The sequence below is a fragment of the Salmo salar genome, chromosome ssa16 (assembly GCF_905237065.1).
Source record: "Salmo salar chromosome ssa16, Ssal_v3.1, whole genome shotgun sequence".
NCBI classification, from domain to species: Eukaryota; Metazoa; Chordata; class Actinopteri; order Salmoniformes; family Salmonidae; genus Salmo; species Salmo salar.
Window position 1 is genome coordinate 75,733,310 of NC_059457.1, and position 15,357 is coordinate 75,748,666.

The following is a 15,357-nucleotide window of genomic DNA, read 5'->3' on the forward strand; positions in this document are numbered from 1 at the left end:
ACATAACAATATTACAAAAGATTAAATGCAAGAAACTTTAAATATACAGAAAAAGAATGAGAAATGAGTAACAAAATGTAGAGTAGCCTATTGGTTCAAATTAAACTCTTAATGTATTGATCAGAATATCCAATATAGGTATTTTGCCTGGTTGAGGATCAATTACACCCAATAGTGATGTACCAATACCAGTATCAATACCAGTATCACAATACTACGATACCAGATTTTCCTTGGCAAAAAAGAAAACATGAAGCAGACTAAACTCTATGGTCCTTTAAAACCTAGCTTTGTAAAATATCGTGTGCTATAGCTTGCAAATAAACAAATGTGACTCTGGGTGACAACATAAGGGTGTGTATGTTTTACACGGACATCATTTTGGCTCTCTGCTCTGAAAAATTAAGAGATTCATTTGAGTTCACAATACTTGAAACAAGGGTGAGAAAATCCCAAATATCTAAAAAGGCAAGAGAGAGAGGCTACAAAATCGTTTTTTTTTTTTTTTACTTCAATCAACTTAGTATTCACAAAATGGCATTTCACAGTTTTATTGCAGTTAGCCAAACAACTACTACAGGATGCACTGTACCTGAAATGCATTCCATGGATGGGAGGAAATCAAAGCAAGCTAACCATTGCAGAGGCAATGCAGGTCTTCACTTATAGTTACTAGGAACTACTGAAAACAACAAAAACAGGAGGATAGGATACAAAGCAAAAAGCAAGAAACGACATCATACAGAAGTTTATAAGCCATCTACAGACCTGCCTACATCAAGATACATCACAGTTAATATTGGCCTAAACCTCACCTACAGACCTGACTACATCAAGATACATCGCAGTTGATATTGGCCTTTGGCGGCCAACATTGAAGATTTGTGTTTTTGCATCAACATTGGGCCTGGCTTGTGATATAAAAAAGTCCCCCCTCCCCCTCAGTCAACATTCGGGACACATGAAGAAGCTGAGGGAAATAATCAGCCCAAATTAAAAGAAAAACATTTGACGAGAAAATAAATCAGTTATTTTACATAATGAGAAAGGAAAAGCAAGAGATCCAAAGATTGAGCCTTGGGGTACACCGTTGAAAAAAATGTAAACATAATAACACAATCAGTATCTGCGACGTTTGTTGTTAGGCCCTTCATAGTTTCCCACAACGGGGATTCCCCTCCCGAAGCTTGCTGGCCCCCCCACTGCAGGCCCAGGCCCTGCCCCCATAAGCCCTGCCCCCACTGCCTGTTGCTGCTGAGGGGACTCGACACCTGGACGGCCACTCATGGGGGACGAACCAATCTGATTAGGAGCCCCCTGGGGGAACCTATCGTTGCGCAGCTACAGTATAAAGGGATAGGTTTGGTGGAGATTATGAGCAGTCCAGATGCAGAAGAATCAGATGGGAGGGATATTCAATAACAATGTTCGTTTTGGCGAGGCAATGAGAAGGCGTTCCGAACGTCAAAGTAGGCAAGCAGAGGAGTTCCGGGCAGAGTCAGAAGAGGGAGAGAGGAATCAATCCATTAGTTATGGGTGCAGAGCTGATTTAAGCTATGAGAATCCCTTTCCTAACCCACACTAACCTCATGTGAACAGTGAAGTCAGGGGAGTAAATGTTATTATTTTAACCTCAATTTGCTAATCACCACCACGAGATACTACGATATTATGAATAAAGATATCGCAATGGTAAGGGAAAAGATGCCAGAAAAGACCAGCTGGACAAGATATATGTATTATCAACTATTAAAATCAAAGTTACTGGCAAAACACCTTGGAATGTAATGTCCATAAGCAGCATCTAAATAGCCTCTGGCATCTCCTCTCACCACTGGTTAAAACCTGAAAACAATACACTGCAGTTTCTATTCAGTACCAAGGGTTGAGCAGGTTAAGGAGAGGAAGTTATTGAGAGAGAAATTGAGAGGTTGAGAGTAAGCGCCCATCTTAGCGCATACATTACCATGGCTCCATTGTCTGGCATCATGTTTGGTGCGCCCATGTTTGGAGTTCCCTCGGGGCCCATGGCGCCGGCCCTTCCGCTCATGCCTATGCCCATCATTTGAGGGGGTCCCTGGTTTACACTGGCCCCAGCAACAGAGGCGGGGTTAAACCCATCTACACGCAAAACAACGTAGCATCGTTTGGTCACACTGGAAGTAAACCCCACCCACCACACCCCGTGTGTACTGTTTGTTGTTGTAGAGTGGTGTAAAAATCTCTCAGGGCTGACAGAGCTAGCTAACGTTGGTTGTTGGTCACACAAGCAATGCCAATTATGTAGGTGTCAAATGTTTTGTTTCCTAGTTTGATAGGGAAAAATAAGTCAATATTGGTACACAATTGAAAACATATCAAATTTTGTTAGTCTGTGGTGAGATATCCATATCGATATGTACACTGAATAAAAATTAACACAACATGTAAAATGTTGGTCCCATGTTACATGAGCTGGGGGCCTAATGAATTTTTTAATTGACTGATTTCCTTCTATGAACTGTAACTCAGTTAAATATTTGAAATTGTTGCATGTTACGCAAATTTTTTGGTTTAGTATATATAAAAAAAGACTTAAAAACGTACATCATTTGTTGATGATTTCATATGGCAGGTTAACAGTCTACAGCACCTGTAATCATTAGGTTATGCCTTAAAATTGGTCAAGTTGTATTAATATATAAGCGGAACAACCAAAATCCAACGTTAGCAGATAGATGCCTACAACAGACTAGCTACATGTCATTGGGATCAGGAGCAGTGTATCATACCATTCAATCAACAGAGTAACACTTCCATTACAGTAAAATAGCAATGTGGGACAAGCTGCGAGAGGCCCTCAGATAATCTGGATGAATTTCCGATTTCAGGCGAAAGAACGCCATCACCCAGCTCTGCTTCTAGGTTAAAAACCGTGACTGCACATCACCATTGCCAGATATTCAACCCCGGACCCAAATCCCAAAGCCCATTCACAGCATTCACAGCCATACGATACAGGTCTTTGAGAACACTGTAAAAGCATCAGCAGGATGACAAGTCATTTAACTAAAAAAGATAGAAAATGTTGCATCAACTACTAATGGAAACACGAGTAAAGAGTTCATTATGCTTTCTAGGTCCTAAATGAGACAGAGCTGTATTAGTTATGAATTGACCCCACCCACACTGCTAGAAATGAACAGATGATCAACTTTCCTAGATGGTATATGTACACAGAAATGATACTGCAAAAAGCCCCCCCCCCCCAAAAAAAGAATAATCCACCATCTCATTGAACAACACACACCATTATGTTTGTAAGTAGTAAACATACACACACATAAAATGTAAATACAAACAAAGGGATAGGTTTATTCTAAGCTTGTAGATAAGAACGTTTACCAAGTGTTGGGATTGGTGGCTACTGCTGATACAAAATGTTTGCTAAAAACCCTCATGCTAGAAATGTAGGTTCGGTTTGGGCCTCATCTATTGTTCGAATCAGGTAACCTTCCACATGTGTGGCACGATAAATAAGTAGGTCTGTAGAAAGAGCAAAAGTGAAGTTACATAATACATTAAGGACTAAAGAAAACAATGGTTTCCTTCAACCAGTTGACTAAATAACAAATGACCTGATAACAAAAAAGCTCATAGCAGTGAAGTCATGGAAAATTCACACAAAAAAAAGTAGACATGACTTTCTACGAATTCATGTACTCAGTTTCTCCACACTCAAATCAGGGGTAAAAACAAAAGAAATCCCATGACTGAAATGAAAGTCAATCTCAGATCGACTGCAAAACTCCTTTTTCATGAAAAAAAAGGCATGACCATCATTACTTGTCAGGAAAGAGGATAATTCTGTACATGTATTAAAACTGAGTTACACCATTTAGTCATACACATTTTTTTGGTTCTCTAAACAATTCCATGACAGAAATCATTTGCAGTGATGGATAGCTTTAACCCCTCCACAATTATTTCAGTTTCACAATCCCCCAAAACACACTTACACCCTAGTCACTCTCACTCACATCTAATCAGTGACACAAAAACATAATTAGCATGTTCTCGGACTACGCCACATGAGCATTTTCCCCCCAGTAGTATTAGTACTTCAGTACACACAGTATGTAGGTGATGTGCAGCCCCGGGTTACATTCATGAAGTGGTGAAGGAGCCACCATGAGCCTCACACAGCCCATCCCGTTCAGAGCCTCACAATATATCCCTAGCCCTGCTCCTAGCCCTTTAATGTCTGCCGACCTGAAGGAACTAGCCAGGTGCACACAATATGGCGGTGGCTCCACCTAGCCTTCCAATGGGCTTAGGGGAACTTCTGCCTTATGGCTAGGGCGGCAAAACTCCAGTAACTTTCCCCAAATTCCCAGGCTTTCCAGGAATCCCAGTCCCTGGGAATTGAGAAAGTTCCCAGAATTTCACAAACCTAGCCATATGGCCAACACCTTCCCAGTTCCTTTAGATCTGTAGACACCGAAAGGGGGAGGGGGTAGTTTATGGTTGTTCATGGACCAGTCAGTGCTGAGTCATCGTTATGACCCTACCTCCCATATTAATGGCTCCACGAGGGCCCAGTTCACCCATTCTCATTTCCTGTTCTCTCTGGAAGAAGTGAAGAAGAGTGGTGCACCCGTAAACCTTGTGGACAATAACTACTAGGACCATTAGGACATGTGTAGGATGATTCCTCACACATCACAACAGTCACACAGATATATAAGCAACAGCCAGGGAATAAGGCTAATAATGTTCTCCCAACGGTGATAGAAGAAGTCCTGAAGGAGGAGTTACAAAAGCTGTGTGTGGAATGATACTGTATTGGATATGTAAGAATGTAGTGAGAGAGGAGTACATACGGAATGAACATCTTCCTAGGTTTGCTTAACAAGCTACTTATGTGTCCAGTATGGATTCTCAAGGTCCATCTAAAAAGGTCAATATTGGTCCGTATGTGATGAGTATATAACTTAATATGGGACAAGCCAAAATATAACATGGATTTAGTCCAAAGTTGATCAAACACTGAAGTGACCTTGTTGTGGTAATTTCAGCCTAATAGAGGAATAAGGGTTACTGATAAATATGCAAGAGAAAAGATTGAAAGTAGATAAATCCCCAAATCCCCTCCACACATTGATGTTCAGACGACCTAAACATTAGTACACAAAAATATATATGTACGCTACACAAACCCACAAATGAAGCTGTACAAAGCACACACATTAACAACACTGACCTCCCCTCTCACACACTCACATAGAATATCTTATCATAAAGGACATGCAATAAACATGCCCCCACACACTCACACGTAAGTACACATTATCACTCAACCCCCCCCACACACTCGCAGACACAAATAATATGCAAGTACACTCATCCTCCCAACTCGCTCACTCACACCATCATACAAATATGATACACACAGTATAGTCCTGTGTGCTACGTTATATTGTCCAAGTCAGAAGCGTTACAGATAGAAAAGCATTGTTTAGAACAGACATGCTCTGTAACGTGTAATAGAGAACAGTGTCAGCTCTACACATTGCATTTCTACCAGCAACATTCTAAACATTGCAGAACCACAGAATACACCTCCTAGTCCAAAATGTCTTAAGATATATGTTGTAAAATCTGAGTTTCCTGTGAATTTTAAACTGGCCAGCTAAAACAAAGTAAACATGGGTAAATAGTACATATATGATATATTCCATATTAATATACTATATTTCAAATCATGTTACATTTAAATAGTTAATGAGGGATGGACACTAAAAATCCTTCACCAGTTGCATTCACTCATCTTTTGTGGGACAAATTGTGTTCTAGTTATATAGTTACAGCTCCACCTGAATATACTTACCTGGAATATCAATGCAAATGTTCCACATTGAAGATCGAACACTTCCATCACACATGCTTGCACACAACACTCCATCAAGACAAGCACATGAAGTAGTTTAAGTACACACACACACACACACACACACACACACACACACACACACACACACACACACACACACACACACACACACACACACGCGGCAACAAATTCTCACACACACTCTCGTCTCTGTTGAGTACAGAGGTAAGTGCAGTATGGGATATTAAAATGTCATGTTAATTAACATGACTCGTGACAGTATTACAAAGGTTTGTAATTTATAATGTTGAGTTAATTAAATGCAAGAAACTTTAAAAGAAAAAGAACGAGAACTGTTAAACGAGAAACAAAACAAAATGTACAGTATTTGTTGGAATTAAATCTTGAGTATTGATCAGAATATCCGATATAGGTATTTTGCCTGGAACAATTTCCACACAAATGTTTATGGATAAATACTCTCTAAAGTACAGTATGCAGTACTACTAAAACATAATTTTTTTATCTTAAAAAGTAACTTGAAGGTAATTATCAATTAACAAAAAATTGTGGGACTTGCTTTAGGTCTTTGAAAGTATTTTTGTGGTAGTTGAAGAAATGTAAAACATTTTACTTAAGTGAAGTGAAGATTTATAGCCAAAGTTAAATGTTAAAATATCTAGTCTGATAAGCCCATACTACCAAAGCCCATACTATGATAGACAACTATAAAAACCTTAATACTTTGGCGTGTGGGGGAGTTCGATCACATATTTCTTCACAAATACAGTAAATACACTCAGACTACAACACTTTTACTCATAAGGAATTAGAAACGTTTTAGGCTATAATTAGGGGAGAGGAATATGTTACACCTAGTGGTAGAAGTTTGTTAGTGTTGAAAATGTAAGTCTGGTGTCGTAGAGGGCGTGGATGATTTATAAATAGTGAATAGAAGGCTTCAGTGGGAGACTAGGTAGTAGTAAGTATCCCAGAAGTACTAGTAGCAGTAGCCTACGTTGCAGTAGTGACTGTTTTAGATAGGTAGACCATGGGTTAGCTGGAGTAAGTGTTATAATTTGATATTGCTGTTCTGATTTCAGATTTGAAAAGCAGACTAAAGATTTCATACACTAAGCTTTTATGAAACTCGTCAAAAGTTTGTAAAAGTGAAGAGATAGTAGTTGATGCGGTTCCTAAAACAGCTGTATAGTTTGATTGTTAGAAGATAATTCCTTTCCGATTTCAGAAGACCAATATTTCATGTCCTCTAAGTTGTGTTTAAATTGTTGGGAAAGTGGTCAAAGTAGCTGATGTGTAAAAAGTCACATTGTTATACAAAGTTTTTTAAGAAGGACAAAAAGTTTAATAATTTAAAAAGTATATATGCAGGGCCTCCCGAGTGGCGCAGCGGTCTAAGGCACTACATCGTAGTGCTAGAGGTGTCACTACAGACCCGGGTTCGATCCCGGGCTGTATCACATAACCGTCCGTGATCGGGAATCCCATAGGGCGGCGCACAATTGGCCCAGCATCGTCCAGGTTAGGGGGAGTGTTTGACAGGGGGAGCTTCATTTGGCTCATCGCGCTCTAGCGACTCCTTGTGGTGGGCCGGGCGCCTGCAGGCTGACCCTGGTCGTCAAGTGAACGGTGTTTCCTCCAACACATTGGTGCGCCTGGCTTCCGGGTTCAGCTGGCGGATGTTAAGAAGCGCGGTTTGGCAGGTAATGTTTCAGAGGACGCATGACTCAACCTTCGCCTCCAGAGACCGTTGGGGAGTTGCAGCGATGAGTTAAGATCGAAATTGGGGAGAAAAGGGGGTACATTTATTTTATTTTTTTAAATTGGCATATATGCTCTGAAATAAACTATATGCAAGCAACTTAACCCAGACCAGTCTACACATTTTAAAGTTTGAATGGTATTTCTATCTGAACCGGTGTTAGAGTAGCGTGCTAAATAATAATAACTATAAGTCTGTTTTTTTACAATATTTAAAGTGAGGACTTTTGCTAGTGCCACTAATAATAGTAGGCCTACATATACTGTACTGTAATCCTGTGGATGTTTTACACGAGCACAACTTTGGCACTCTGAATGACGGGACACATTAAATACAAAGTGGTGCCCAATTGATAGATCTTTAAAAGTTATATTATTGCCAGACACTTCTGACTTCTAAGTTGTAGTTCAGCCTTGTCTTATGGACTTCTATTCAACCACCCTTTTTGGTTTTTATTCCTCGGTCGATAGCGCAGTAAGTTGGGGGATTGAGCATCATTTAAAAAAATAAACTTGCACTCGTCTTTTCCTACTAGCACTGACATTGCTGATCACTACTTTAATTGAGGAAAAATGTACCTACTACGACTGATATGTGGTTGTCTCACCTAGCTTTCTTACGATGAATGCACTAAGTCGCTCTGGATGAGAGCGTCTGCTAAATTACTAAAATGTAAATGTAAAAGGAGGGAGGCAAAAAGTGTGTTAGGTATACGTGTTGTTCGTAAATGTGTGAGGCTTGCGAGCATGTTCTAAAGACTGCCGCCAGTCTAACATCCCCCCAAGACTAATGGTAAAGGGTAACGACAATAGATCTATGGTAATCCTTATGCAGGTTGTTTTGGGTTAAGCTGTAGGAGTTGTAACTGTTGCATAGGAGCAAGAGTTCATGCTAAGAGTAGTGTAAGGTTGGCTGTAACAGCAGAGGGTGCTTTGTACGATATTTCCAGCCGGTCCTCTTTCTCTACGGCCTCTCAACACACAATAGAAACAGAGAAGAAAAGTTATTATGCAGCAACATCATAAGACACATCACATCCACAGGCATGCAGTAATACAAGTGCACTAAGGGCTAGGTAGATAAACACATGTTTCCTGAGAATGTCAGTATGTTTCCCAACCCATGATCACAGAGTTGCAATGATGAAAAAGTTGACTGGAGACTATTGAAGTACTGAAAATTGGGACCAAGACTTAGGCCTGAAATGAATGACATTAAAATCCACCTAAAAAAAAAGCTGATGACAGATTCCTCAACTCTTTGCCTGTGTGTTTTTGTCAAGTGATTAGATAAAGTGAAGAGACCAAAGGACACAGCCTTTGCACATTGGCCATTTCCAGACATGCCAATATAATTTTTACAGATTCTGTGACTTTCAAGCTTCCCTATCGCCTTCATAGAAAAACTTAGAAGTATTGAGGACTCTCATCTGGAACACACTCAAGCATCACAAATGAGCATTGTGGTGAAAGGGTCTGTCAATCATTAGCCTCTCCCCTCTTAACGTTCCCACAAAAAAGCCAAGCTGTCGGTTACAGGATCTAGATTACTTCAGAAAACTCAGCAGAGATAGAGCAGTATTTTGTTCTAGCAGGTGTCCCTCTCCCATACTACTTTAGTGAAATAGGTGTTGAAAACCCAGGTAAATACAGCAGACATTTGAATTGATGATAAACGTATAACGTGGGACAGCTACATGGTGTTTTATGTCGCTAGCTGTGAAGCTAATATTGTGGATACACTGCTTAGAAGGGCTGCTACTGCTGGACATCAGTTTGGTGAGAAAAATACACCCTGAAAACCACAGTAAAACAACGATGAACCAATATGAAAACCCCTCGGCCTTTCTCTTTTTGTTTTAGCAGATCTGAAGAGACCAGATGGGTGTAAACAAGATGGTGGCCGTCAGCTGCTACCCTAAGCCCATTGGAGGGTTAGATTGAGCGATCACTGCTTACACCTATCAGTCCCGTCAGAAGGAGAATGAATAGCGGCTTGAGGTCAATTTCAGATCAGGTTTGTGTCTTTCAAGCTAAAGTCTTTGGAAGATACCAAAACCAAACCTAGAGCCCTGTTGGTATTGTGACATGCTACTTGGATAAGAAATAGCACTAAATAGGTAGTAGGCTACCCTAAACTAGACCAACCCAAAATACATTTTTATTAGGCTTTCACACACAGGACTACGGTACACTATGTTAATCTGTAGCTACCTAGAAAAGACATGCTCCTATAGTGATATGGGACACTATTTGAAAAGAAAAAAAGGCAGCATTCTGGGATGCTTTAGGAATGGGTATTGAAAATTATTTTACTATTCAAATAATATCATCACTTATATTTCCCAGATATCCGGATAGTGGAAAAATGCACATGCACATGGCAGAGGTAAACAGTGGAGATGCTGCGTTTCCGGTAGTTTGGCTAACAGCAACAGCGAAAGAGAAGTCTGATTTTCGCCGCGATAGAACTGATTCTGCTACAAAAAAAGGTTTTCTGGTGAGTGTTTTGCATTGATCTGTGTCAGGTATTGTGGAAACTCTGTCAAGGGAGTGCCTGTAATTGCTATTTGAGGTGGGGAAAATGGCACACCGAGTTGGGGCAGCCTGAAGGGCTAAATACCCAGCAGTAGCACAACGCACCGCTATAGAAACTACATTCAAAGGTTTGATGTTTAATTCAATTAAGAATTTCAAATGTCCTGGTATTTCTTTGTAGATAAAAAAATGTCACAAGGGTGACGTAATATAGACAAAGCCTTTTCATCGTTAAAATAGGTCTAAATAAATAAATCAAAAAGAATTACACTCAAGTAATTGAATACTAACATTTGGTCGGATATCCGGGTATTTAATTAACCGTGCCCATCCCTAGTATGCTTGATCATCATCAGTGTGACGTAGAGCAGTAGGACTGTTAGGCCTCTTTTCTCAGCACCCAACAACATGATCGATGGACCCTAAAAATCCCTAGCATATCCGAGAATGTTCTCAAAATCCCCATATAAAACGCAGACCATCAGCAGAATCATGTGAATGAAAGTGTGTGAACACTGCTTCTCTGAATCGAAGAAAATGTTAAAAAGTGTGATAGTTTGTGTATTCAAAAACCTAGAAATGAGTGATACTGACTGTACTGATGTGAAGGTCTATGTTGGCTGTGTGTGTGTGTTCTCCAAGTGAATTCACACTCTTCATGAAGTTAGGCTTGAACCGGTCTGGCCTTTGTGTGTGCATGTTTGTGTGTCTGTCCGGTGAACTCACGCTGTCCGCATAGTTTGGCTTGAAGCTGTCCGGCTGGCGTCTCATCTCTTCCTGCTCTCGATGGCGCTGCATCATCTCCTCCTCCTGCCTACGCCTCTCCTCATGTCTACAAACAGGAGAGAACGTTTAAGACACACACCTCTGACTCTCCTCGTGACGAGTAGAAAATAGAGTGGGAGGTACACACACGTACCTCATCTCTATATTCTTGCGTTTCTGCAGCTCCTGGTTGCGAAGCTCCTCCAGACGTCTCAGCTCCTCTTGACGCCTCATCAGGTCTGAGAAAGAGAAGATGGGAGAGAAATATGGGTTGGCTTGGTATTACATCAGGTCTGAGAGAAAGGGGTTGGCTTGGTATTACATCAGGTCTGAGAGAAAGGGGTAGGCTTGGTATTACATCAGGTCTGAGAGAAAGGGGTAGGCTTGGTATTACATCGGGTCTGAGAGAAAGGGGTCGGCTTGGTATTACATCAGGTCTGAGAGAAAGGGGTCGGCTTGGTATTACATCAGGTCTAAGATGGGTTGGCTTGGTATTACATCAGGTCTGAGAGAAAGGGGTAGGCTTGGTATTACATCAGGTCTGAGAGAAAGGGGTTGGCTTGGTATTACATCAGGTCTGAGAGAAAGGGGTCGGCTTGGTATTACATCAGGTCTGAGAGAAAGGGGTAGGCTTGGTATTACATCAGGTCTAAGATGGGTTGGCTTGGTATTACATCAGGTCTGAGAGAAAGGGGTTGGCTTGGTATTACATCAGGTCTGAGAGAAAGGGGTCGGCTTGGTATTACATCAGGTCTGAGAGAAAGGGGTTGGCTTGGTATTACATCAGGTCTGAGAGAAAGGGGTCGGCTTGGTATTACATCAGGTCTGAGAGAAAGGGGTTGGCTTGGTATTAATGTTTTTTTTGTATTCACACGTGACAGTTTCTGACAACACTTGAAGTAGGCCTATGGCTATGTCTGCTAATGTTGAATATGTGCACGACACAAAAGGTAACATGTTAACTTTGTCCTTGAAAAGTGAGCGTCTTCCTCAGTGTGTGTGAGAGGTTCCTCTCAGTGTGTGTACCTTGTCTCATCATCATGAGCTGATGCTCGTGCTTGGCGGCCTCCATCTCTTGCTCCAGCTTCTCCTTGGCCTCTCGGATGTTGCGCTCAACCTGGTCTCTCTGCTGCTTTTCCATCTCGTCCAGGGCCTTCCAGCGGGACGAGTACTCAAACTCAAATGTCCCCGGCTGGGCAAACCGCGGGGGGTGCTCCCTCTCCCTGGAGAGACAGGGAGGAGAGGGGTTAGTGGCTGGACTAACACCTGCAGGGAGACTATTAGGAAAGTGGAACGGTGCGCACACACACCGACAGGCAAGTGAATAAATCAACAAATTCATACTGGTTATGATAAAGAACTCCTGTTGTCAAGACTGGTACAGAGAGTAAAACTCCCAATAGGACATCATGTGTATAACGTACTTGTGGTAGTGTACAGATTTCACCAGCAACTTCTCTGGGAGTCCATCCTCTTCATCCAGCTGCTCGGTGGGTTCCACTATGGCAGGCCGAGGAGACCTGGAGACAACACGGTGAGATGGGAGTTATCACAAACTATGCTTGGAATTGATTTGGCGCGTTTGGGTTATTTCGTAAACCAGGTAACTAAGTAAATGCAGTCGTTGGTTGTCTTACGTGGTGAGCAGCAGCGCCCCGTCAGCACAGCGATCCAGGGCTTTACGAGCAGAAGGTTTGTTGGCAAACTCCACAAAGCCCTTCCCCGTGGGCCTTCCACGGTCGTCCACCACAACGATAGCCCTTTCCACGGGGCCGAACTCCGAGAAGGCCTCCTCAAGGAGCTCGTTGGAGACCACAGGGGAAAGGTTCCGCACCGTGAGGGCGGAGCCGTGCGTGGCAAAGCGGATCCGGATAGGTCGGTTCCCCAGCACTGTGCCGTCCAGCTCTGCCTTGGCAATCTCCGCCAGCGTCCTGGTTTCCTAGAATACCAGGTCAAAGGTTAGGCTCTGCTGATAGCAAACTTTCAAACGTTTTTTAATGCACTCTTGATTGATTCATGAGAATTGCCACCTAGATAGTGTTACTAGACAGTGTTACCATTATCTAGTCAAGCATGTTTCAAAGAGACCCAACGTATCCATTAACCTTCCCTGTAGCTCAGTTGGTAGAGCATGGTGTTTGCAAAACCAGGGTTGTGGGTTCGATTCCCACGGGGGGCCAGCACAGAAAAGTAATGTATGAAATGAAATGTATGCATTCACTACTGTAAGTCGCTCTGGATAAGGGCGTTTGTTAAATGACTAAAATGTAATGTAAAATGTATCAAGAAATGAATGGTTTCAGGTGGGGGAGTAGGCTTAACAACTGGTCAGGCAGACCCATCCGCCTGTGTAATAAATAGTAGCTAACTAACGAGGGGAAACGGATGGCTATCGATACTAACGCGGCCTAAAGTCCAACATTCAAAAGGAGTTTCCTTCACCACGAAGTTAGATATTACTGATTACTCTAAAACGCAGTCTTACCAGTCGAATGAAGCCGAATCCTCGGTCTCGGTTGATAAACACCTCGTTAGCCTCGCCATACTTGGAAAACAGCTTTTTGAACTCATCCTCCGTGAGGTCTGTCGGGAGGTTACCGATGAACAACCTACATCGCTGCGTGAAGGTTTTCTCCCCGGGTCTCCTGAAACTCTTTATATCCAGAGTCATCTCCTGCGACTCTCCGGCTTCACCCTCCCCCTCTGCCGCAGGGCTGGCAGCCGTCGGCGGCTTTGGTGGTGGGGTTTTCCCATCCGCAACATTCGGCCTTCGCTCCATGCCTGGAGAGTCCATGTTGCGCTTTGTGTGCTGCTGCTGGTGGTACTGCTGCTGCTGCTGAGGTTTCGGCGACGGTGCGTTGTTTTGAATGTTGACCTGTTTCAGATTTCGGTGAGCCATACTTAGAGCGAAATAAATCCCTCACAATATGTATCCAGTAATTATATCTTTGAATGCGCAGAAATATTTCAGAAACGAAGAAATCGTGCTTCCTTACAGTCATCAGCCAGCGAAGTGCGGCTGTAACTCAAAATGGCGATGACTGCGCGCGCACCGTTGACGTGAGGTATTCAACGTGGCTGCGTTTTCCCCTTGGCCACTAGGTGGTGTACGAAGACTTTCACAAGATCAGGGATGTCGGGAAGTTTTTGCATGGCACAGTGGCATGCTGATGCTGATGTTTGGTGTCCACTTTGTTTAACATGTTCAGACATGTTCAAGGTCAATGTCATGGGAAGATTCAGTGTGCTGCCGCTGACACTTTACTATCTAAATTCTTTCTATCTAAATAAATAATATTCGTAACAGCAGCATGTTGCTTCCCTTCCCAAGGCGGGAACCCTATGCCAGTAGGAGAATTACTCCAGTTGGCTGTGGTACTGGTAGGCTCACTATGCTTATTGCTTATGTAATCATTAATGCCATTTAGGCCTGGGGCAGAGCTCATACTCAGTCACTCTGTCTATGGTCCAAAGTTTATGCACACATGCACACACAGCCTATGGGGGTAAAGTGGAGGGAAGGGGTTCATGGGGTGATAAAAGGGATGGTTGGTCTCTTTGTGCGAGATGTCTGAGACTGGTCATGTGACAACGATGGCTGAGACTGGTCATGTGACAACGATGGCATTCACGGACCTCCACACAACTAAATGGCCCTGTAGCCACATTTTTGCCCATTGTGATGACAAAAGACGCCAGGGCCACTGGAAACCAGACAGACACAGATGCCTGACAGTAAAATACACCCTATTCCCTATGTATTGTATAATGTGTAAAAACGACAGGTAGCTGATTGTAAAATAAAAACCCTATTCCCCACATAGTTCACCAGAGCCCACATAAACTGGTTATAAGCTGACATAAGCTGTCATTACTGTTTATGACAGCTCGTATTCTATCCTCATTGCAGATTAATGTACCCCTTCTGTCAAGTAAGGTGGGGCCCAGTTGTTCTTGTCTCCTATTGTCTGACTCAGGAACACCCTAGTTTGACATCGCAAGCCATTCAGTCACTCATACAGTAGGTAGGAAGGGCGCCCAGTCATTATTAGAATGCCCCTCCCTCATCTCCATAGTGATCTGTGGGGGGTGACTCCCTCAGAGTAGGATGTACTAAGATGCCCCTAGACATTGATCTTAGGTCAGTTTTGTGTTCCCCCTTAATGGTTTTTAAGGTGATGGTAAGCTGGTCCTAGATCTATGCCAAAGGTTCATTTCTACCTGGACAAGCTCAGTGGCAAAATAATTTGAAGGTATCTAGCTCGGTGATGGGCTAGTTTCCCAGCATCTGGTGTCTCTTTACCAAAGTTGTCAGACAGATCCCTGATACACCCACTTTATCGTCTGTGTGCTAATGTGTGCTAATGTTTGCATAGCAACGATAGTCTTCCCAGATCCCT

General features: G+C 42.5%; 1 protein-coding gene across 1 annotated transcript; it reads right to left on the minus strand.

Annotated features, from left to right (window-relative positions):
- Positions 1 to 535: 535 nt before the first annotated feature.
- On the minus strand, positions 536 to 14,010 carry LOC106574719 (paraspeckle component 1). Its single transcript, XM_014150735.2, has 9 exons — positions 13,443 to 14,010; positions 12,595 to 12,896; positions 12,382 to 12,477; positions 11,984 to 12,180; positions 11,112 to 11,196; positions 10,919 to 11,024; positions 4,551 to 4,608; positions 1,967 to 2,121; positions 536 to 1,341 (listed from the first exon to the last, which is right to left on the minus strand). Exons 1-9 carry the CDS (start codon positions 13,854 to 13,856, stop codon positions 1,120 to 1,122), a joined length of 1,635 nt encoding a protein of 544 aa, XP_014006210.1. The 5' UTR covers positions 13,857 to 14,010; the 3' UTR covers positions 536 to 1,119.
- Positions 14,011 to 15,357: the final 1,347 nt, after the last annotated feature.